Raw genomic sequence first — 24,771 nt, 5'->3', positions numbered from 1 at the left:
GATGAAGACGCGGACGAGGCCGGCGCAAACAACGGCGGGATTCCCAACGGGGACGGCGAGGTCGTCGACCACGGCGCGCTCCCGAACGGGATCGTCGACCACGGCGCGCTCCCAAACGGGATCGGCCACCACGGCGCGCTTCCGAACGGGATCGTCGACCACGGCGCGCTCCCAAACGGGACCGGCCACCACGGCGCGCTCCCGAACGGGGGCGTCGACGACGGCGCCCTCGCGAATGGGAACGTCGACGGCATGGACCAAGGCGTGCTTTTCATCCCGTACGAAGTCGAGCACTTCCTGGACGGCGAGGAGGATGACGCGCTCTTCAACGTCATCCCCAACAGCAGCGCGGGATCGGGGTCGGAGGGGTACCTCACCGCAGCAGCTAGCTCGTTGGACAGCCAGGAGGATTATTTCACCGCCGACGAGTGATTTCTAGCCCGCCGGTCGCTGGCACGCAAATTCCGAGCCGTCCGTACGTAGGTATGGTGTCAGTTGGTTAATTAGCTAAGCTATAATTTGCAGTAGCAGACGTAATTTGGTCTTCCCTAGTAGTACTAGTAGTACATGATGCATGCATGCATGCACGTAAGGCGAATTAATCAGATGCTAAAGCGATGGATCGAGTAGCTGTTATGTATGGATTGTCGTGGTTGTTCCTGTAAGTATCTTTATCTTTATCTTTATCTTTACCTAATCTCTACCTAATAATAAAGCAAATTAGGTTCTCGTCCGTCACACACTTTTGCAAAAAAAAACCTGCATTTTTCATGAATTAACCCGCAGTACACACTTAAGTCATAACCAAACCGTTATTTTACATTTTTACGGAAACCCCCCTGACGTATTAGATAATTCACCCGACGATCATATATAAGTATAAGTCAAACAAATGTTTTTCTAAATTATTCATATCTTTTAAACCGTAACTCCGATTTTAACATGTTATATATGAAAATTGATTAGAAAAATGTGTAGAATCTGAATATGATGTTATTTTGTTTGTTAAATATTTTTTAAATATTATTTTGAAAGATATTTAAGTCAAACAAATATTTTTCTTAACTATCCATATCTATTAAACCGTAACTCCGATTTTAACATGTTATATATGAAATTTGAATAGAAAAATATGTAGAATTTGAATATGATGTTATTTTTACCTATTAAATATTTTAAAAGCAAACTTGTAACTTATAGGGCACGTTCGTTTTTCTTTCGTACCACGACGATCTGGATTGCAAATAAACAACCACTAAAATCATAAAGAGACGAAAGAAAATATTGATAACCACACATGAGCACCTTTGAAAAAACTGCCAGGGGAAAAACAACATTCAAACACACTTTGGTTTGTGTGAACACTGAGGCCACTGAGGGTGAGAAGGAGGATAAGCGGCAACATAAAAATGATGCCTCGCTAAAATAAAACGCATGAACATATTATGGTTATTGGGTTAAGAGTGTGTGTTATTTTTTTCTCCCGTTGCAACGCACGAGCTCTTTTGCTAGTAATAATAAAGCATGGGTTTCTTTCGTCCGTCATGGTATTTTTTAGAAAAGTCTCTCTATTTCAGATAATTCAACCCGCAGTTCTGTTTTAAGTTAAAACGAATCATTTTTTTCATATTTTACACAAAAGTACATGTGTTTTGTTGAAATCAACCCGCAGTCCGGATTTAAGTCACACCCGAACCGTTATTTTACATTTTTCAAAAAAAACCTGATGTTTTAGGTAATTCATCCGCGGATCATATTTAAGTCAAACAATGTTTTTTTAAAATTATCCATATCTTTTAAACCGTAACTCTGATTTAAACATGTTATATATGAAATTTGATTAGAAAAATATGTAGAATATGAATATGAGATTATTTTCACCTGTTAAGTATTTTTAAATATTATTTTGGAATATATTTAAGTCAAATAAATGATTTTCTAAATTATCCGTATCTTTTAAACCATAACTTCGATTTTAACATATTATATATGAAATTTTATTAGAAAAATATGTGGAATCTAAATATGATGTTAATTTTACCTGTTAAATATTTTTAAAATATCATTTTGGGAGCAAACTTACAATGTATAGCGTAAGATCCGTTTTCCTTTCGTACCGGCGGCTACCCGGATTGCAAATAAACACCCCACTATAACAATATAGGGAAAAGAAAATATCGATAACTACACATGCATACCTCTGGAAAACGTCGCAGGGGGAAACAACACATTTCTCATCGCGAGAGTAAGAGAAAGAGAAAGAGAGAGAGAGAGAGAGAGAGAGAGAGAGAGAGAGAGAGAGAGGGAGGGAGGGAGGGAGGGAGGGAGAGAGAGAGGGAGGAGAGAGGGAGAGAGAGACGCCTTAGATTAAACATATTCAAACACATTTTTTTGTTTTGTGTGAACACCGAGACTATCGCCGGTGAGGGTGAGAAGGAGGATAAGCGGCAACACAAATATGATGTCTCGCAAAAATAAAGGAGATGGACCTATTGTGGTCTTGGGTGATGGTTGTTGGGTTAAGAGTGTGTGTTATGTTTTCTCTCCCGTTGCAACGCACGGGCTCTTTTGCTAGTATGGATGCAATGGATGATCGAGTATGTTGTGCATGTAATGGATCTACTACGTAGCAACATCAGTTGCTGCTGCATTCTCACGACAGACTGCAGTGCTTTGTTAGATATATGATATATCTTCTGGTTTATTGTTACACTATATAAACGGCAGGAAGAAAAAACAGACAAACAAATCGAAAATCCAATTAGGCTCATCTACATCCGGCCGAAAAAAATACTAAAAAATACAAAAAATATTTCAGGAAAATCCAAATTTATTTTGTGTGATAGAAAATTGTATGCGTGAGGTTCGTTTCAAATTTCAAGTTATTTGGGCATCTGAGCAGCTCTCAGCAAAAAAATATATCGGGTCAGAACAGTGTGTGAACGGTGAACTTTTTACAGACTCTGAATTTGCCTTTTTTGCTGAGAGTTGCTCAGATGTCCAAATGAGTTGAAATTTGAAGCGCACCTCACGCATAAACTTCTCTACCACACACAAAAAATTGAAATTGTTTGAATTTGTTTAGTATTTGTTTTGATTTTTTTGTCACAGGGGATACAGATGAGCTCGGGAGCAGAAACGCCGCACTCCAAACAAACGATAAACCTTTCTTTTCTATCTAAAAATGAAAATAAAAAAGTTGAGCTACAGCCGAGGTCCCTAAGAAATACTACGATATGCTGGAACACATGTCACGGGCCTCTCTTAAAATTTCACGGTAGCTACCAACTCCTCTAATTATGACAGTTTTTTTACAAGTTGATGAATCAGTAGCCACTCTGCCACTTCTGGTTAGCCTGGGCGGCGATAGCAGCAGCACTCAAGGGGGTTACCGGTATAGTTTTTGGGCACTTTGCATACTTGTCCTAACCGGCATGGCTGAGCATATGCAAGCAAACCAACATCTGCATGTTGATTGATTGCCTGCATTGCATCAAGGCCCAGATGGCTGCAACTTTGTTTGGTTGTCTGTGTTTGTGCTTCAGGTGTGAGTAGATGCAAAGCACAACTGTTTGGTTGTGTGCAAGTACTTGATCCGCTCACCCCTTTGTAATGTGATGGAGTTACCACCCATTTGATAGCACATAACACACACACAACACACTATGATTACCAGCAGCATAAAAACAACAAGAACAAGCAAAGAACAGGCAGATCATAAGCTACTAGGCATAAGTTTAAAATAGCAGAGCATCCCATGCCCCTGCTGGACCCCATGGTGCTGCTCCCTGGGCAAAATATGGACATGTTGACAGCAAAAAAGAAGATCGAGCTTCAGTTCAAACCTACACTACTTCATTTCAGAGTACTACGCATGGTTTAGAGTTTTAGACTAGACAGACGAACTAGAGGGCCTGAGTGATGTCGCTGACGTAGCTATGCTTCGTGCACCGGATGGTGCAGATGTTGGAGCTGTTGGCGTTGTAGATCTACACCTCGAGCCCCAGGTCAGAGAGCTTGAAGACTAGTGGTTGCCGGGGACGCTCTTGTGTCGGTAGTAGAAGTACTCCCAGCCGCGCCCCATCACCATGTGCCCCTTGAACATCTGCACCTGGACCCAAAACTCGCACCACTTGTTGGCGGAGAGGCTGATGAGGAGGGTCGCTGACCAGCCATTGCTTCATCACGGGCCTGAATTTACGCGGGATGACGAGCATGGCGATGTCCTCCTGGTCAGCGATCTTCACGTAGAACCTGATAGGTTCCCGTGCACCCTCTTCGTGCCTGGTCCTCGGCCTCTTGCCAGCGCCCAGCAGCATCCTCGTGAACTCCACCCTGCCAGGGAGTACCACCCTCAGCCACCGGTTGGTGGGGATGAGGTCCTCCGCCACCTCTGCGCCTGCGCACCACTGCCCGTTGTGTCCCACTCTGTCTTCATTATCTTGTCAGCAAGATGGACATCAGTTAGCAACACATATGACACATGATCAAAGCTAACAAGTAGGACATCATGTATGCTCACTAAACACAGCTTACAATGATCACTACTAAGTACTAACACATGATTAGTGCTACTCTGATAAGTGGTTACAATTACCAGTGGTTACAGTTATTAGTGTTAACACTGATCAGATGAAACCACCGCTCACATGTCCTACTTGCACCTACTATTTTTGGCCTTCAGGTATGTCCTACTTGCATGCCACATGCACTCATGTACCCTAGCAACAAGAGCAACATAACAACAGCAACAAGAGTAGCACAACGGTAGCAAGAATAGTAGCATGAACAACAACAGTAAGAACTAACAACAGTAGCATATACACTAGTAATAGCACCAAGAACGAACAATGTGGCACTACAAACTAACAATTCAGCAGTAGAAAGTAACAATGTGGCACTAAAACGATGCAAACTACTGATGACCCACAAGTATATGGGGTCAATTGTAGCCTTTTCGATAAGTAAGAGTGTCGAACCCAACGAGGAGCGGAAGGAAATGACAAGTGGTTTTCAGCAAGGTAATGTCTGAAGTAGCGGAGTAGTTTGATAGCAAGATAATTTATAACGAGCATGTAATGATAGTACTAACAAAAGTGCAGCAAGGTAGCACAATCCTTTTGAGGCAAAGGACAGGACAAAACGGTCTCTTATGATAAGCAAAGTGTTCTTGAGGGTACACGGGAATTTCATCTAGTCACTTTCATCATGTTGGCTTAATTCGTGTTCACTACTTTGATAATTTGATATGTGGGTGGACCGGTGCTTAGGTGATGTTCTTACTTGAACAAACCTCCTACTTATGATTAACCCTCTCACAAGTATCTGCAACTATGAGAAAAGTATTAAGAATAAATTCTAACCATAGCATTAAACTTTTGGATCAAATTGGTCCCTTGCGGAATAGTGCATAAACTGGGGTTTAAGCTTCTGTCACTCTCGCAACCCACCATATAATAACTACTCCACAATGCATTCCCTTAGGCCCAAATATGGTGAAGTGTCATGTAGTCGACGTTCACATGACACCACTAAGAGAATGACAACATACATATCATGAAAATATCGAACACATATCAAGTTCACATGATTACTTGCAACATGATTTCTCCCGTGACCTCAAGAATGAAAGTAACTACTCACAAATGATAATCATGCTCAAGATCATAGGGGTATTAAATAGCATAATGGATCTGAACATATAATCTTCCACCAAATAAACCATATAGTAATCAACTGCAAGATGTAATCAACAGTACTAGTCACTCACAAGCACCAATCTATAGTTTTGGTACAAAGATTGAACAAAAGAGATGAACTAGGGTTTGAGAGGAGTTGGTTTTGTTGAATATGTTGATGAAGATAGCCCTCCCCAAGATGGGAGAGTTGTTGGTGATGATGATAATGATGATTTCCCCCTCCGGGAGGGAAGTTCCCCCGACGGGATCGCTCCGCCGGAGGGCAAAAGTGCTCCTGCCCAAGTTCCGCCTCGAGGCAGTGGTGCTTCGTTCCGAAAGTCCTCTCCTTATTTTTTCTAGGTCAAAATGACTTATATACCAGAAGATGGGCACCAGAGGTGGGCCGAGGAGGGCAGCACCCACCAGGGCGCGCCTGGGCCGCCAGGCGCGCCCAGGTGGGTTGTGCCCACCTGGTGGCCCCCTCTGGTACTTATTTGCTCAAATAATTCTTAAATATTCCATAAAAAATCCTCGGGGAGTTTCAGCTCATTTCAAGTTGTGGGGAATAGGTAGCTTGACGTAGCCTTTTCAGGTCCAGATTTCCAGCTGCCAAAATTCTTCCCCTTTGTGTATACCTTGCATATCATGAGAGAAAAGGTATTAGAATTACTCCAAAAAGAATTATTATACAATAAAACATCATAAATGACAGTAGGAAAACATGATGCAAAATGGACGTATCAACTCCCCCAATCTTAGACCTCGCTTGTCCTCAAGCGAAAACCGAAATCAAAAACATGACCACATGCTTAGAGAGAGAGAGAGGTGTCGATAAAAACAAAAATATGGACATAGCAGCATCATGTGACTTATTATAACAGCAATAAACTTTAACATAATACTTTTATCATAGAACTTTTATCATATACGTCTCATGAACAAGTGACAATTCATCACAGCATCGAAGTATAAAGCATAAACTCTATTGGAAACCAACAAACTATGTTCTTAGTCAACTTTGCAACTATAATTCATCATCTTTTCAGGAAGGGTCACATATTGGAGCCTTTAGACAAGTCCACATACTCAACCATCATTTAGTCTTCTATGATTGCTAACACTCACCGCGTACACATAAGCAAAACGTTTCAACCGGACACATAGAAAGATAGGGGCTTATAGTTTTGCCTCCCAACGCACTCACCTCAAGGGTGATGTCAATAATAATAACTCATGCTACCCATATTCCACTGGATATATGTGCCTAGATCTTTCTTCACCACATGATGCTTGCCAAAGGAGAAAAATAAAAGGAATAGAGAGAAAAACTTTGACTCTTGCATGAAAGTAAAAGATAGGCCCTTCGTAGAGGGAAGCAGAGGTTGCCATGCGCTTTTTGTTTATATGCTCAACCCCTTAGTGCAAGAGAACATCACGTTATATTGCCCCTTGTGATGGCAACCTTTATTATGCAGTCTGTCGCTTTTATTCTTCATCATCACAAGTTCGTACAACGCTCAATTTTCCCTTACACTAAATGACCTCACACTTTTAGAAGCAATTTTTATTGCCCTTTTTTGCACCGACGACAACTTACTTGAAGGATCTTACTCAATCCATAGGTAGGTATGGTGGACTCTCAAACAAGATTTGGGTTTAAGGGTTTTGGATGCACAAGTAGTATCTCTACTTAGTGCGGAGTTATTGGCTAGCAAAGATAGGGGCAAGCACCACATGTTGAAGGATCTATGAAAATATAACTTCTATGTGAATATGAACAAACATAAACCATTAAGTTGTCTTCCTTGTCCAACGTCAACAACTTTGGCATATAATATTTTGATGGGTGCTCACAATCATAAAAGATTTCCAGGATAGTATATTTATATGTGAATCTTCTCTTCCCTTATTAATTATTTCATGAGTTGCATCATTGACCAATGCTATGCTTGTCAATCTGCAATAAAATTTTCTACTTATACTTTTCCTTGTGTAATGTCATCACTTACCATAAGATTAGCATATGATATTTTTCTTTTATTTCCTTTCTTTTTTGTTGCAACAAGAAAGTAAGGAAGGAAAAACTCAAACTAAACCTTATTATATATCTTGCACACGATTACAAAGATTGATCACTAAGCAAACACTTGAAAAGAGAGGATCGAACTAAACTTTTATTCATCTAATAGTAAAAAGATAACCATGGATTGAACTATATAAGAAAGTAAATGCAAAAGATAGTGGAGATGATACGATACCGGGGCACCTCCCCCAAGCTTGGCAGAAGCCAAGGGGAGTGCCCATACCCGATACTCAGTTTTTTTGGTGGTGAAGAAGAAGGTGGTGGTGATGAAGTAGAATCTATTAGGTCTTTAAGGCCAAGAGACTCTCCAATCTTCGGATGACACTCCGTAGGGAAGCGATGTGCTCCATATGCAGAATATGATCACAAGTGAGATACTTATTTTGTATATGAACCGTTTCAATGACCCCGAAGGTTGCAATCTCAGTGGGGGTAAGATGAGCATAGTAGGGTCTAAGGATATATTCCTCTTCCCATCGGTGGGCAAGGCTTGCTCGTCCATCGGCACTTGATCTTCGGTGGCCTCCTTGCTCTTGCCCTCCTTAGCTGCTCCAACGGGGTCTTCTCTCTTTAGCTCGATCTTCATCAACCAAGCATACTCTTCCATGTCATCAGAGGGAGAAGAAGACATGATGCCTGGCTCAGCAGATCTGACAGAAAACAACAAGAAAAGAAAACAAGAGATTTCTCCGTGATACGGAGGTCAACAGGTTCGGGAGGTATATAAAGATTTTTTTTATCTTGGGGAACAAGCAGAACGGAAGAAAAACAAAGTTCAGAAAATACCCGAGATGGGCACAACCCACCTGGGCGCGCCTGGCATGCCAGGCGCGCCCTCGTGTATCGTGCCCACCAGATCAATTTCCTGGAAGTTTCTTATTTTCCTAATTTTCTAAATATTCCAAAACTAACAAAAAATATTTTTGCAGATTTTTCAGAGTCCGTTTACTTACTGTATAATGTACCTCCCTTTTTTCATGATTCTGGAGTGTTCCGGAAGGTTTCCTTTATGTATTCTTCTGGTGTCAAAGTTTGGTTAATATTGCTTTCAATATTAATGGGCATACCTGAGATATAGTGTTTTATTCGTTGCCCATTGACAACCTTCGGGTTAGTACCTTCAGGCATGTGGGATGAACAAAAGTAAGCATGCACTCTGTTTCATCCCCAAAACAATGGATTCTCATCGAATCAGGTTGAATCTAGTAGAATCGGATCGAATTGGTTCAAATGTACGGGCCACAATCTAATCTAACACACTATGAACTACCCTAAGAATCCTAACTAAGAAGTAGAAGGGAATCTGAGAGCTTATAGTGGGGGTAGCCCGTGTAGCGTATGCTGGCCGTGGTGAAAACCCCAACGGGAAGAGGGGTGCTACCACCGCTGATGAAGAGGACCCGGCCATTCCCAGGGCCGCGGCCGTGCACCTTGGCCTGCGCCGGCTCGAAGATGATGCCAACGTCCTGGAGCTCCCCTCCCCTTGCACCGGACACATATGAGAAAACCTCTTATGGGGGTAAAAATACCCCCATAAGAGGGGCCTACAAAGGACGACACCAGCGGGTATTGGATTGATACGTCTCCGTCGTATCTACTTTTCCTAACGCTTTTGATCTTGTTTTGGACTCTAAGTTGCATGATTTGAATGAAACTAACCCGGACTATCTCTATTTTTAGTAGAACTACAATGGTGTTGTTTTTGTGCAGAAATAAAAGTTCTCGAAATTGGGCAAAACTTTTTGTAGAATTATTTTACAATAAATTAAAAATACTGGAGCCAAGAACCACCGGAGGGGGGCCTTGGGTGCCCACAAGACACCAGGGTGCGCCACCCCTCCAGGCGCACCCTGGTGGGTTGTGGGGCCCTCGATGCTCCGTGGACCCTAATTCCAGTAGTATACATTCCTATTTTTGGAGAAACAAAGAGGAGAGGAAGTTTCATCGTGTTTTACGATACGGAGCCGTCGCCTCCTGTTCTTCATCGGGAGGCCAGATCTGGAGCCCGTTCGGAGCTCCGAAGAGGGGAATCTTTGGTCTTCGTCATCACCAACCATCCTTCATCACCAATTCCATGATGCTCCCCATCGGGAGTGAGTAATTCCTTCGTAGGCTTGCTGGTCAGTGAGGAGTTGGATGAGATTCATCATGTAATCGAGTTACTTTTGTTAGGGTTTGATCCCTAGTATCCACTATGTTCTGAGATTGATGTTGCTATGACTTTGCTAAGCATATGCTTGTCACTAGGGTTCGAGTGCCATGATTTCAGATCTGAATCTTTTATGTTTTCACCATTATATCTATGTTATAGATATGATGTTGCAAGTCATATGCACCTATTACGTGTTATGATCCGTAAACCCCAGGGCGACAGTAATTGGGATACTTTCCGGTGATGACCTTAGTTTGAGGACTTCATGTATTCACTATGTGTTAATGCTTTGTTCCAATTCTCTATTAAAAGAAGACCTTAATATCCCTTAGTTTCGTTATGGACCCCCGCTGCCACGGGAGGGTAGGACAAAAGATGTCATGCAAGTTCTTTTCCATAAACACATATGACTATTTATGGAATACATACCTACATTATATTTATGAACTAGAGCTAGTTCTGTGTCGCCCTGGTTATGACTGTTATATGATGAATATTATCCAACGAATTCACCGATCCAATGCCTATGAGTTTTTCACATATTATTATTGCTAAGTTACTATTGCTATTGCTACTGTTACAACTGCTACAAATCTGTTACAGTTGTTACCGTTACCACTGCTATCATCACTACTACTCCCTCCAATCCCTTATACAAGGCCACAAACTCATATTACAGGTACCAAGATAAAATTTAATGACAGCTTTTCAAGTCAACTTTTTTTTCGTTAACCGGGATCATTAATACGTCATAAGCATGCAACAAATTAATGGGAAGAATGTGACTGAGTATCATTATGACAACATGCATGTAAGTATTAAAAAGTTGCTAGTACGAGGAAACATCATTAATTTTGGCCTCGATTTTTGTTGGTGGCCTTGTATTGATGCAAAATGTATTCTTGATAGTGGCCTTGTATAAGGGAATGGAGGGAGTACCATCAAACTATCACATTATTGTGCTACTGATCACTTTGTTATAGATATTTAATCTCCAGGTGTGGTTGAATTGACAACTCGACTGCTAATACTTGCAAATATTCTTTGGCTCCTTTTGTGTCGAATCAATAAATTTGAGTTGAATACTCTACCCTAGAAAACTGTTGCGATCCCCTATACTTGTGGGTTATCAAGACCTTTTTCTGGCATCGTTGTCGGGGAGCATAACTATATTTGTTGAGTTACTTGGGATTTATATCTATTTATCACTATGAAGAATCTGGAAGATACAAGAACTAAGATTTTCCCCTCTAAGACAAGGGGAGATAAGGAACTGTCATCTAACTCTGTACTTGATTCGTTTTCTGTTTTGAGTAAATTTGCAACACCATCACCTGCTATTAATTCCGATATGTCGCAAGTTATTGATGATGCTACTTCTACTATGAATAGTGCTTATGATGCTAGTATCATGCCTGATGATAATGTGCCACTAGATGAATTTTTTGACGAACAACTTGCTAGAGCTAAAAAGAATAAATTGCTGAAACTGATGAAATTACTGAAACTCATGAAGTCTTTGAAAATAAGAATTATGAAACACCTATTAGACCTAGCTCTAGGGACGAATCCAGGGGGGACGAGGGGGGGGGGCGCTAGACCCTCCCCCAACGATTTCGTTTTACTCGTTGGCGATTAGCAGCCCGGCAGGAAAAAGTGATTATTTTGCTAATAGCCCCCCCCCCCCCCCCCGACCACGTGAAGCCCAACAAAATCACCAAGCCCATCTTTAGCACGCCTGCAGCAGTAGCCCAACAAAAGGGACAAGACCAGATCATGATCGTTTGTTTTTCTTGCGTGCGATGCCTATCGATGAGGTCTAGCCGTCTAGGGCAGTTCTTGACGAGCGCCAACCCTAAAAAAATGTTCTTGACCAGCGGCGTTTCAATCTGAGCCTGAGCCGACGATCCTTGCGCGCAAGAGGGCGTGTGTGTGCTGATGAGGGCCGAGGGCCATCCTTGCATGGACGCGCGGCCGGCCGCGACCACATTGAGAAGCGGCGAGCAAGGAAAAGGGGGTTAAGGTTAGTCTCGTTAGTTACTCTATATCAGATTAATCCATGCCTTTAGAACCTCACAATTCAAACTGTGGTTACTATATAAGAATGAAATATTAATTAGGGAATATATCCCTTTACCGGTTTACCAATAGGACATGGTTTTGCATTGTTTATCACATCATGTACTGAAAGATTTAGGTTAATTAACACATGAGTTGATTTTGCATTCTTTATGATAAATTTTGAGAAAAAATTTGAAATTGATCACAGAAGACACATGTTTTGATGAAGATTTAGGCTGTCTCTCTCACAAAAAAAAACGTAGACTGTCTCCGTATGTTTCTTTACGAGTCTCTTCATTAGAGGCAAAATTGTGCCCGCCCCCACTATGTTTGAATCCTGGCTCCGTCCCTGCCTAGCTCTTCTAGATTTGAATCACCTAAAATACCTGAGGGTTATGTTATGGATTTGAGATAGCTAGAGACTTTCTTGCTTGCAAAGATAGATATTATTTTAAGAAATTATTAATGATTTTAATAAAGGTAGCGATGAAAGCCTTTCACTCAAAAAATTCCAGTGAAGCGTTTGATCTAGCTCGGCATTCTGTACCTTCCTCTGACAGGGTGTCCCCACGTGCTGCGATGTAGGGACACTCTGTCAGTAAGCCCAGTCGCGTGTGAGCGGAACAGAAACCCGCGCCCCGCATCCGAGTTCTCTCCCCTTCCTTCCTTCGGGCCGCGATGCGCCCTGAGCTCGAGGTGGAGATCGTCAGCGACGAGGAGATGGCCATCATAGAGGCCGCGCTCGCCGCCGCCGCCGCAGCGCGGCCCCTCCTCTCCTCCGCCGCCGTCCGCGGCGCCGCCACCCTCTCCTGCGCGGCCTTCCCGCCCGCCGGCGACATCGAGGACTCCGCGCCGCCGCCGCGGAGGTCGCTGCTGTCCCGGTTCCGGGAGCGCCGGGCCCTCTCCGTCACCGACATCACCGCCACGGTGAGCCTCCCTCGACTCTTCGCCACAAATGTGCCGTGCCGCCATTCGTGTCTGGTGCATACCCATTGACTGATTCCCCTCCCCTCATTCATTTCGTGGGCTTGTTCTTGTGTGACAGGAGTGGTGCGACAAGCAGATGGAGTTCGTGCTGGAGCACGGCAAGCCGGAGAGGACCGAGGCCATGAAGGCCGGCTCTGACCGCCACGCCCAGCTCGAGCAAGAGGTCAGCTCTGCTGTTTTTCTGTCATTTCAAGAGATTGCTCCTGTCTTGGAAACTAGAATGAGACACAACACTGAATGATAATGCCAGTTTCCATGGGTAGCAATACAGTATTCTTTGTGTTTTCAGCATGACATTGGCAGTGCTTTTACTGACAAATCACTCCAGGTTAAGAATGCAGGGATTTTATCAACAAATCACTCCAGGTTATAGAATAAGACTGATTTGATCTTGTCATTGGGCATTGAGTTACGCTCGACTTGTCCTAAGAATCATATTTTCCACATATTTAGGATATTCTTCATGATAGATAACATGACTCGTGGATACTGAATCAACTAATGTGTTTCTTGGCTTCTTACAAAACTTGATATGCGATGGCATAAGTCTTCACCACTGCACACTGCTAGTCATATCCTAATTGTATGCATATCCTAATCAAAGCTTGCATAAATATTAGTAATATCTCAAGGGGAGGTTGGAGAATGAAATTGATTTAAATCTTGAAAAGACGCAAAAAAGAAATAGACTCATTTATTTCATTTTGGAACAGGTTATTGAGAGAGTCGATATTGCCGTTAGATCTGCAGAAGAATCGTGGGCAGTCAAATTCATGAACTTTATCATTGGATCAAACCAATTATTGTTCAACGGCATGACACGTGAACTTCCAGTGTATGTGATAATATGTTTTAAACTTGCAGCTGTAGACCAATATGTTTTGTACCAATGAAAATGCTTTGGTGTAATATTGGTTTCTGGGAGGCAGTCTGGAATGGATAGAATGAAGCTTTTTAGCTACAGGAGCAATCTTTCTTGTTAATTTTGTTGTAAATGATGTCCCATTGTCCCTGCAGGATTGGGGTTGTTGAAGGTTCATGGATGGTAGGAATTATTGATGAACTCCGAATGCCTATGGATGGAATTTCTTTTCATCCAGTTCTAGTGGATACAAAGACACGTTTCAAAGCAACAATTCCCTCGGAAGCACAGAAAAGAAATGGAAGGTTTGCCCTTTATTATTGCTTTACTAACCATTAAAAATGGGGAAACTGGCAAATCATGGCATGCTGTGCTGTGGCATTGGCAAGTGAAGTAACAAGCCAGGTTTAGATTTATGCTCCGCTAGACTAGCGATTTCCTCCAAGTTAACTTCCGCCTTGGTCTGAAATTGTGTGATGTTGGGTTACTACTACACTGGTCTATTGAGACTGCCCCTTGATTAATCGTAACCCTCTTTAGATAGGAAAATGATGAATTGCTGCAAGACAGTACCTAGATATGTGGAGCTACCTAAGGATCAATTTATGGTATCTCCTTCCAGGGAAACTACTCCAGGATTTATCTTTCAGTTATATAGTAGACTTATACTTATATTTCATCGAGTTGTATTAAGAAAATGCAGTCATTAGGATAATCTGTCCCACATGCATTCCTTGTGTATTGCCTCGTTTAAAAGATGCATCTTATGCTACTAATATGAAACTATTGCTGAAATTGGTGAGCACTAGTGTTTGGAAAAAAAAATCCAGATTTATTATTATGTGGAGCTTCCTACAACTTGTTTTACTTTTTCATGCACTATGATGATAGCAAGCTAACAGCTGCGAAAGTTGTATGATATATGTTAATATTTGTCACAGGCTTCAGCTGATGTGTTATAAGTACCTATGGGACAATTCAATTTCTGAGAAATTCCCAACAGAGAATTTCTTCAGCTATTTTGACTTGAACCCCAACTTCTTGTTATCAGATGACGTCAAGCGGTACATTAGCTCAATTGGTTTCAATGCACAGGTTCTGTATCTCAACTTTAAACTTTCATTTCTGTTGCTGTTGAAACATTTTTAGAGATTTGAATAACCAGTTGTTTTTGGAAAGTGATTTCATTTCATTTTCTTAGTATACTGAACAAGTGGTTGCTCGAGTGTAGAGTCACTGTTTCTGTCTGCCATTGTGGTTATTCATGCCAATGTGTGGAACTTATGTTCTAGTGTCTTCCTGAGTTGTGACAACGTTTCTGTCTGCAGACTTTCGGGGATGTATTGAAATACTACAAGATTACGTGTCATACACTGTCACAATCTCAAGAACAGCTGATCTTGAGGTAAATAAGGTGCAGCCTGAACATTACTGACCTGTAGTGATTACTGAACACCTAGTATCTGAAAAGGGGTTCACTGTTAATACCGCCAGTTTGTTTGAATGTCTTGGCAAATGAAAAACTTATAACCTACTTCCGTTTCCTATATATTGCAGATATGAACTGCAGGAAGATCATTCCCTGCTAGAAGAATACCAGTTCTCTTATGATGCTCAGTGGTTCAAGGATCAAATCCAAGAAGCCTTTAACTTCTGGCGGGGGGCACGAGAACCTAAATATGTGACTGAAGAGGAGGGTTGGAAATGTAAATTCTGCAAATTCGCACCGAGTTGCCCGAAGATGCCTTCCACCTCAAGGTGTTGACGTTCAAGGTTGCAAATGGACTTCTCTCTTTTGGGTCAGTAGAGCTTAGGGAATTTTTTCTGACATTAGGCTGAGGAACCAACCAATTTGATAAACCATAACACTGGAAGTGGCTTCATCTGTTCTTTTCTTCTTTCCATGGCCAAAATTAAGTTCGAAGTAGAATTTCACCATATGTGGCATTGTAACGTGGATGTTGCTGATTGGCAAGTGAATATCATTCATGTTGTTTGTATCCCAATGAAGAAATTCACCTCCTGGAGGCTTTTTTATGTAGTGAGTTGCTTGGCACCAACCATCTCAAGTGGTGTGGTGGCTATAGCACTGAATAATTCTCTAATAATATGTGTAATATCTTCGTCCTGATCAGTCATCATTTGTTAATTTATATCAGGTGTGAACCCTATTATCTTTTTTCATGTCTTACTTTCAGCCAGGGAGGTGTAAACTTTCTTTAGGCACTGACAATTTATTTATTTGTTGGATTTCATGTGTAGTAATTGGGATGTCTTTGTAATAGGCATGGGATTACTCGAATGACAAGTATTCTTGGCTGTATCAGATTTCCACATAATTAGATATTTCATATATCAAAATCTGCCAATAGCTGGAGTAAGATACAATAAACAAAATGCATAAAAATATGTAAAATGTACATAAAATAAATTGGTATTTTGGGCGTGGTACCAGAGTTTGGATGCCAACTATGATGGGCCACCTTTCTCTCATAGATTTTGCTTAGTATTACCTCTGTTCCGAAATATATGTCGCTGGGGAGTTCAGTTTACACTCCCCCAACGACTTATATTTAGGAACGGAGGGAGTACATTCTTTGTGATGTAAAGTTATATAACAACCTTTGATGAAAAAAGGCTATGGTATAACTTTTCCATTTTGAGAAAAGGTATATGAAAAGAGCTGGCTGCATTACGAATATAAGATCTCTTGAAAGCGTACAACTCATATGAAGCTAGCCTGCGGCCAGCTGAGGTTATAATTGGCAGAAAGACCAATTAAAATCTGAGATGGGAAATAATGGCCATGGTTATTGATGCATGCCACTGTATTTTGTGTCCATGTGGTGGTGTATCAATGCTACCGAGAAGGATTTGGCCACAACAGAAGCATGTACTAGAAATGGTTTGACTTAAAGAGACCAAAAGTGGATGGCTAATTCGAAGCGAGACTGCGAGAGTTAATTATGTCAGCATAACAATATGTATGAGAAATATAAGTCAAAATGTAAAACTTACATGTCTTTTCAAGTTTTATGTTTTCCATCTGCATGCCACTCTCATATCATTCATCACTAATCATTATGATGGCTTTTAGTATATTCTGACTGGAATTGAACAAACATATTTTTCCGAAATCGACTGGCCCTTCTCTCCACCTTTATTCTGGCGCTTCGGTCATATATGTGTTCTGTTACAGTACTGCTATATTTTAACATTAAATGGCCATTTTATATTTTGGAAAATAGATGTCACTCATCAGGTGAAGTGGCGCAGGCTCATGTATGGGTGAGGCCTGAGGAGCATGGCCGAAAATCCTGCAGTTTTTCTTGCCAAATGCTCAGTGCACTCCGCTCCATGTGTTGGTTACCAACTTCTACGCTATAGTATTATAGTAGTTCCATTTCCCTTTTTAGATAAAAGGCATTTGCACAGATGTATTCAAAGCTGAAGGCTGGGTACAAGGTTTAACTGGTTACAGTAGTAGTTTAACTGTAACTGCATTTTTTTTCAGAAGTAAAAATAAAACGTGCATGTGAAATAGCTTATGTTCCAGCAAAATTGAGCTTGCATTTGCACACACACTCCTGGTGTCAGTAGCCATTTGCCTATTTGATAAGTATAACTAAACTGGAAACATTCTGGCAGGCAAAGTTGCTATCTGATACAGTATATAACAAAACAGAAAACATTCTGCCAGGCTTAGTAGCTGTAGCCTGCAGGACAAGCTATCAAGATGACTGAAGGAACAAGAGCTTGACAATAACCACGCAAAGAAATGGAAGCATGCTGGCTGACCAACTTAGAACCCGACCCTTAACATGACACCAAAGGTAAGACGACCCATATCAAACATATATAGGACAAAAACTCCAAATGATAACCGACACCGAAAGACGAACTGAACTTTCCATGCTTCAACGCCTTGCCAGAGATTCAAACTTCCGCATCAGCACCTCCTACTTCACTTGAGCTTGCTTCGCCCACAACACCAGCCACCGCTAGATGAAGCAACAGTTTTGAAGAGCACGTCAGTAACTCAGTGCGATGAGCAGTCTTGGGAAAAAGTTAGCATACACAGTTATGCACATAGAAGCCTTATTCAAAGGGTTTTACCTGGTGGATTGTTGAAGCTCGTGTAGAGAAAGAGGTTCTCAAATACTCGGTCCAATCCGAACTCATTCTTGCAAATCTTATCCGACAGCTTTCTCAACTTCAGGGACTTGGGATCAATTGCGAATGAACCAAGATCTGTGATGGCAAGGATGGTATCCGTGCCCTCCACACAGCCAACCAACTTCAATGATTTCGAGCTCCTGGGATCGCCAATTGGGACAAGTGTCTTTGTCAGCATCCTCCCCTATCCTATCACATGGGCTGGACCTATCCTATTACATGGGCCGGATTATGAGCAGCTCCTGGGCTTGACAGAAGCAGGCGATCACTATACATACAGAGAGATGACTAGAGGAGCGACTCGGCTTGGATCAGGACGGCGGCTTCGGCCGAGGCTTGGCTTCATCTTCCTCCTCCCCCTTCTGTAATCTCTATCTCTTCCTCCTGTATCTCGAGCTTGTAACCGAATTCACGGCAATTGATTGAATTAGTAGAGAGAACCTCACAATTGGCATCAGAGCCGTTCGATTCTGCTCCAAAAATCCACCCACAATTTTCCCAATCCATTCCATGGACTCACGGCGACGCGCGGAGCTCCTGGCGCCCCTCTCGCCGGAGGGTTTGGCGACGTATGAGGTTCTGAAGGCCCAGCTCGCTCGTGATCTGGACCGAAGCTTCGCCGCCTCCAAGGCGAGGCGAGAGAAGTTCGTGGAGACGGCGTTCGCCGACCTCCACACCAAGCTAGACCGGACTATCGACGACCTCCGCTGGAAGGTGCGTGGCGACGACGGCCGTAGGAGTGCCCCTGCAGCAGCGGCGTCGGCTTCATCGACGACGAGGTCGGCCGCGTTTCCGCCTGTCCCGCGCGGCAGCGGCGCAACTGTCGCGGACATCTCCACACCAGCTGCGGTCTCCGCTCCATCGGTGTACACGGCAACATCTACGTGCGCCCCCATCGTGGCGGCGCTGGACTCTACTTCGCCGCGAGTCCTGGCTGTGACCGCAACGACACATCCGCGCAGCACCTCGTCCACGGCCAGTTGGGTCGCGGCCTCCGTGGGCGCAGCGACGGCGTCGATCCCGCCCACCATGTGCTTGACCGAGTGCCCTGGAGAAGAAAACAGTGAAACAAGGACCACGCCCACTTCTACAGCAGCGCCACCGGCATCCTCGACCAGTGCTATTCCTGCTACGTGTGAGGTGAGCATAGAGGTCAATTCCATGGCTCTGATGGATATAGTCAGTTCGTCTCCAGTCCTCACAAAGGTTACAACCACCCAAGCATTATCGCCTACCAAGTGTTCGACAGAAGGCCTGAACAGCGAGACCAGTGTGGCTTGTCTCAAGTATTTAGTCAGCTCACATCACCAGTTGCAGCAGGACGTGTGGCTCGCCGAGTTCAAAACTGAATTGAAGAAGAGCCGTGAGGAATTGTTGGCAGCCAGGAAGGAGATGAACTCAGTATCCTTTCTCACAATCAGGTTCCTGTTTCAGTGTGTTCCAGGTTATGGGCTATTAACATTATCATGGGATCCAGGACAGCACGCAGTTGATTCGGCTACAACTATTTGCGATCAAGGTATCCGTGCCATTTGTCACCAGCAACTTTCGGTCCATAATAGGCTACAGTTTGCATGGTCATTCGTTTGGAAATTCTCTGGTGTTGGATTAAAGAGGACTGCCGTCAGCTTCTTTTTCACTTAAGCTGGTGGGAATGCTCCGATTCAGTGGGAGATTGCATGGCTGATTGGTTCCTTACAAGACAATATTAGCTCTTGCTTTAAGACACGCCCTAGATCATGTGGTTTTGAGTTGCAGCAATGGAGGATTTCTTGGTCATTCATTGATGCATTATTACAGCATGAACTTCTATCTTGCACCGTTGGAGCTGTTTCATTCTCTGATCTGGAACAAGTTCAATGGAAGATTGCTTGTTCACTCTGCTATGATTTTTCTGTCCTCGACAACATCTCAATGTGGTTCTTGTGTGAGTGTTCAGCAGAATAGGTGCAAATTTCTTCAAAACCACGTTGTGTTCTTTGACGATAGATCTCTGAAAATCATGGTTCAGTGCTCTTTTCTGGAGTTAGTAAGTTGCACCCTTTCACAAGCTCATGCCTCTGTTTTCTATCATGGCCGTTTTGTACGGTTGGGGTTTGAATTCAGTTGCCTGATGGTTTGGGAGATTTCTTGGGTGCGATGTTCCATGTATATGGTTGATGCATCCAGCTTTCCTTGTTCATTCTTCAGAAAGGAAAAATGGAGTGATATTGTGCGCTACAACAAGGCAGTAAGTCCAACTGCTGACTTGTGTTCAAACGATATGAGGTCTTGGAATTATCCAGTATCAAGTTCAAACACTGGCATTCTGACAAGTACAAGGGTGAAGGAATTACATAATGGATATCTAGTTGATCACCCAAGTAGTATGTTGCTTGCCAAGTCCATTGGCGAGTGCTCTGCTATTGAGATGGTCAGCTATCAATTCTTAAATGCTAGTGCTTCTCGTTGGATGGTATGCAAGATTGTTTGGGTGCTCTGTGCAGTGAGTACCGATGAGGCCTACAACTCCCAGTGTCAAGTATTTACAAAATTGACTCCTGAGTCTAAATTGGGTCAACCGAATGCATTGCTTCCAGCTATGATTCCTGGTGAGCTAACCTTCCAAGCTTTGCAGATGACTTGGGATTCAGGTGAGATGCTTCGTAATTGGTTTCAGTTTGTGGTACAAACACCTTGGGATCCTGGTGGTTTGACATGGAATCGGCTTGAGGGCAAGCCTAAAGTTATGGAGGGGGGATTGTCAGCATCCTCCCCTATCCTATCACATGGGCTGGACCTATCCTATTACATGGGCCGGATTATGAGCAGCTCCTGGGCTTGACAGAAGCAGGCGATCACTATACATACAGAGAGATGACTAGAGGAGCGACTCGGCTTGGATCAGGACGGCGGCTTCGGCCGAGGCTTGGCTTCATCTTCCTCCTCCCCCTTCTGTAATCTCTATCTCTTCCTCCTGTATGTCGAGCTTGTAACCGAATTCACGGCAATTGATTGAATTAGTAGAGAGAACCTCACAGTCTTGAGGTCCATTTCTCTGAGTTGGATCCATGACACTACTCCATCAGGACTCACCTCCATCGACCAAATGAGGCATAGCCCATGCTCGTCTAGCTGGACGACCCCCAGCCCACCGTTGTCCGATGAAATGAGGAGACAGTCGAACTCACACAGCTCTGGCAGATCAATAACTGATAGGTCATGCCTATCGAAGTCGTACTTGAGAACACCGCAACGACCCTGCTGCTTCTGATCCACAACCCAAAGGAGGACGTAGAGCGCTCGTCCTACGAGCACACCTGGCCTTTCGAGTATGCCGGTTCCATATATTCCGACGCGGATGTGAATTGGTGAGGTCCACTCACCAGTCGCTGATGAGTATACAGACGCCCACACATACCCAAGATCGTCATCATCCCCATACTTGTCATCATCGTAGTAGTCCTCAAAGGCAATAAAAGCCACTAAAAATGGGGCCGAGTCCATACTTGTCATCATCGTAGTAGTCCTCAAAGGCAATAAAAGCCACTAAAAATGGGGCCGAGTTGCAGGCGCCATGGTTGCAACCTTCCGCTGCACAGAGCACCGTTGCGGAATAGACTTTGTTGTCACGGTCAAAGATGTCAGGATCTGGTAACTCTGTCCGGCTCCCTCACATGGGATCCCAGACAACCATCTTCAGTTCGTCCTCTTTCTCTTCCTGTTCGTTCTCATCCTCATCCTCCTCTTCCTGCTCCTCCCACTCCTCATCCTCTTCTCCCTCACTCTCCTCCTCTTCCTCCCTCTTGTCATCTTCCTCGTCCTCGTCTACCTTGTCAAACTCACACGCAACAAGAACGCGGCCATGGCGGCAGTCGAGGACAGAAGTGTCCCGACGCTTGGGGTTCCGAGGGTGGAAGTTGTTGATGGGGACGAAGCACTCGACGTTGTTCCTCCATCTTTGCAGGAAGCCCAAGATCGGAGGTGTTTTGTGCAAGGTGCAATAGCGACTGGGGAAGGCGTGGCCAGAGAGGAGGCTGCACCACGCCTTGCAGGCGAGGGAGGCGCGGATGAGCACATCGGGCTCTTCCGGCGAGGTACGGATGAGGATCTCCTCCACGAGTTCTTCTATCTCCCACAGCTCTCGAACAACCAACGGCGCCATGGTCTTCGCTTTTGCTTGAGGACGGTGGGGGTGGGGGCAAAGACTTTGAATCGGACGAGTACTCCCTCCGTAGCTTTGCGTCATGTTTATATCCAGAAGTTTAGAGGTACACGATGCGGTTACGAAATAAATTCTGCCTCGGGCAGGTGAAAGATCTCCCAAGAAAATCTTCACCAATGCATGCATGCATGCATGCACTGAGCAGTCACCTAGGAACTCTCCATCTCACTAATAAATAGCCAGCATGTTTTCCCATGGATGCAAAACTGTTCAAATTTCTATGGTTTCTCACTGTTTATTTTTCTCTTTCGTAGGAATTTGTCAAAGAATATGCATGCGACCGTACGGTTTCGCACTGGCCAGACAGACACTTGATCCAGGCCCATCAGTTCGGCTACCATACCCCCTCGGTTCGAACAATTTTTGAGGTTTAACTTTGAACACATCAATTAGATAAATGACGTCGCTGAAAAATTACAACATTGCAAACTTCTTTTGAATATGAACTTAACGATATAATTTGTAGACACATACCCCACATTAATTTCATCAGTTAAAGTTATGATCAAACTTAAATCTCGAAAATCATGCGGACCTTATATATATTGAAATGAAGGCAGTATTATGTAACACACGGGGTCAATATGGGAGCAATTATCTGTAAGTCGCATAAATTGTTTTTAGTGTAAGACACTTTTTCTTTGCTACTAGATGACATCTTGCGCATTGCTGTTGCCGAGTACGAGATGGAAAAGGGTTTTCACCCGGTGCCCTGGCATGAGGAATACAACCACGACGACGTCTGTCGGTGTCAAAATCGGCGGATCTCGGGTAGGGGGTCCCGAACTGTGCGTCTAGACGGATGGTAACAGGAGACAAGGGACACGATGTTTTACCCAGGTTCGGGCCCTCTCGATGGAGGTAAAACCCTACGTCCTGCTTGATTGATATTGATATTGTGGATGTTTACAAGAGTGGATCTACCACGAGATCAAGGAGGCTAAACCCTAGAAGCTAGCCTATGATATGATTGTAATGATTGTTGTTGTGTCCTACGGACTAGAGCCATCCGGTTTATATAGACACCGGAGAGGGCTAGGGTTACATAGAGTCGGTTACAATAGTAGGAGATCTACGTATCCGTATCGCCAAGCTTGCCTTCCACGCCAAGGAAAGTCCCATCCGGACACGGGACGAAGTCTTCAATCTTGTATCTTCATAGTCTTGGAGTCCGGTCGATGATGATGATAGTCCGGCCGATGATAGTTCGGCCGATGATGGTAGTCCGGCTATCCGGACACCCCCTAATCCGGGACTCCCTCAGTAGCCCCTGAACCAGGCTTCAATGACGATAAGTCCGGCGCGTATATTGCTTGGCATTGCAAGGCGGGTTCCTCCTCCGAATGATAGAAGATTGTGAACACCAGGATAGTGTCCGGCTCTGCAAAATAAATTCCACATTCCACCGTAGAGAGAATAATATATACACAAGTTCAATCTGCTGACGTTTTTTGCGGCATGACGTCACGCCACTACCAAGCCATTACTTGAATCGTTTTTTACTCTACCACCTCAGCGCATTTAGCGAAGCGGTTTCCTTGGCACGTCTTGTTGAAGCAGAGATCGTATTCCCCCTTAATCCGGGATTCTCATCAATACGGACATGGGTAACCCAACCGCGCCATTGATGGTGACGCTTGGGGGATAAGCGAGTTTTACCAGGCCGGTGGGGGACGCGTAGACTTCGCCCGCCCATATAAGGGATAAGGATTCACCTTTTCACCTACGCCTTCTTCCTCCTTTGCTTATCCATCTCCGCGCACTCGAGCTCCAACGCCCAAGCCCGCACACCTCGTCTCAACCTTCCCCAGTCATGTCTGGAGCGGGAGGCAAGTGGATGACCTCCTCTGTTACGGAGGAGCACATCGAAAGACTGCGCAGCGCCGACTACCTGTCCGGCGACATTGCGCACCGGCTGCCCGACGAGGGGCAGCCCATCCCCATCCCAGGCCCCATGAGAGGGTCATTTTTCTTCCCCACTTCCTCCGCGGACTGGGCTTTCCACTTCACCCCTTTGTCCGAGGGCTCATGTTCTACTACGGCCTGGATTTCCATGATCTGGCGCCGAACTTCATCCTCAACATCTCGGCGTTTATCGTCGTGTGCGAGGCCTTCCTCTGCATCCAGCCCCACTTCGGCTTGTGGCTCAAGACCTTCAATGTCAAGCCGAAGGTAGTGAAGGGCACTCAAGCGGAGTGCGCCATGTTGGGCAAGATGCCCAACGTCCTTTGGTTCGAAGGGGCCTTCGTGGAATCCGTCAAGGGGTGGCAATCGGGGTGGTTCTATATCACCGAGCCGCGCGACCCTACGTGGGCGGCGGCCCCCGAGTTCAGATCTGGTATCCCCACGCAGCTCACCTCCTGGAAAGAGAAGGGCTTGCTGTGGGGTAGTTCGGAGGAGCTGACGGGACTCCAAGCCTGTATCCAGAAGCTGGTGAAGAAGCTCAGGCTGGTTAACGTGGTCCAAGTCATGCTCGTCCGCCGGATTCTCCCATGCCAGGAGCGGGCATTCAATCTGTGGGAGTTCAATCCGGAGCAGCACCAGGCGCTGAGCGGGCTCTTCGACACG

The 24,771-nt window shown here is 44.2% G+C and overlaps 1 protein-coding gene and 1 long non-coding RNA gene across 3 annotated transcripts; one reads left to right on the top strand and one right to left on the bottom strand.

Annotated features, from left to right (window-relative positions):
• Window positions 1–12,599: 12,599 nt before the first annotated feature.
• LOC123161835 (exonuclease V, chloroplastic) lies at window positions 12,600–15,957 on the top strand. 2 transcript variants are annotated; one of them, XM_044579656.1, is made up of 7 exons: window positions 12,600–12,901; window positions 13,020–13,124; window positions 13,675–13,796; window positions 13,979–14,128; window positions 14,765–14,918; window positions 15,152–15,228; window positions 15,381–15,957. In XM_044579656.1, exons 1-7 carry the CDS (start codon window positions 12,653–12,655, stop codon window positions 15,586–15,588), a joined length of 1,065 nt encoding a protein of 354 aa, XP_044435591.1. In that variant the 5' UTR covers window positions 12,600–12,652; the 3' UTR covers window positions 15,589–15,957. The 2 variants fall into 2 exon arrangements, with proteins under 2 accessions (XP_044435591.1, XP_044435592.1); XM_044579657.1 differs by having other exon boundaries at window positions 15,152–15,237; window positions 15,381–15,666.
• Window positions 15,958–17,411: 1,454 nt separating this feature from the next.
• On the bottom strand, window positions 17,412–18,174 carry LOC123159559 (uncharacterized). Its single transcript, XR_006479779.1, has 2 exons — window positions 17,940–18,174; window positions 17,412–17,824 (listed from the first exon to the last, which is right to left on the bottom strand). It is a non-coding gene; the product is annotated as an uncharacterized lncRNA (long non-coding RNA).
• Between the last annotated feature and the right edge of the window lie 6,597 nt (window positions 18,175–24,771).

This window comes from Triticum aestivum, chromosome 7B (assembly GCF_018294505.1).
Source record: "Triticum aestivum cultivar Chinese Spring chromosome 7B, IWGSC CS RefSeq v2.1, whole genome shotgun sequence".
NCBI lineage: Eukaryota > Viridiplantae > Streptophyta > Magnoliopsida > Poales > Poaceae > Triticum > Triticum aestivum.
The sequence above is the reverse complement of the archived record's forward strand: the minus strand, read 5'-3'. Positions and strand labels throughout refer to the sequence as shown.

What these genes read in the sequence shown, in the direction of transcription:
- LOC123161835 (XM_044579656.1), top strand. Translation starts at nt 12,653, where the DNA reads ATGCGCCCTGAGCTCGAGGTGGAGATCGTCAGCGACGAGGAGATGGCC. An exon ending in GCACAGAAAAGAAATGGAAG is followed by an intron (nt 14,129 to 14,764) that starts GTTTGCCCTTTA and finishes TATTTGTCACAG; the next exon opens with GCTTCAGCTGATGTGTTATA. An exon ending in CAAGAACAGCTGATCTTGAG is followed by an intron (nt 15,229 to 15,380) that starts GTAAATAAGGTG and finishes TATATATTGCAG; the next exon opens with ATATGAACTGCAGGAAGATC.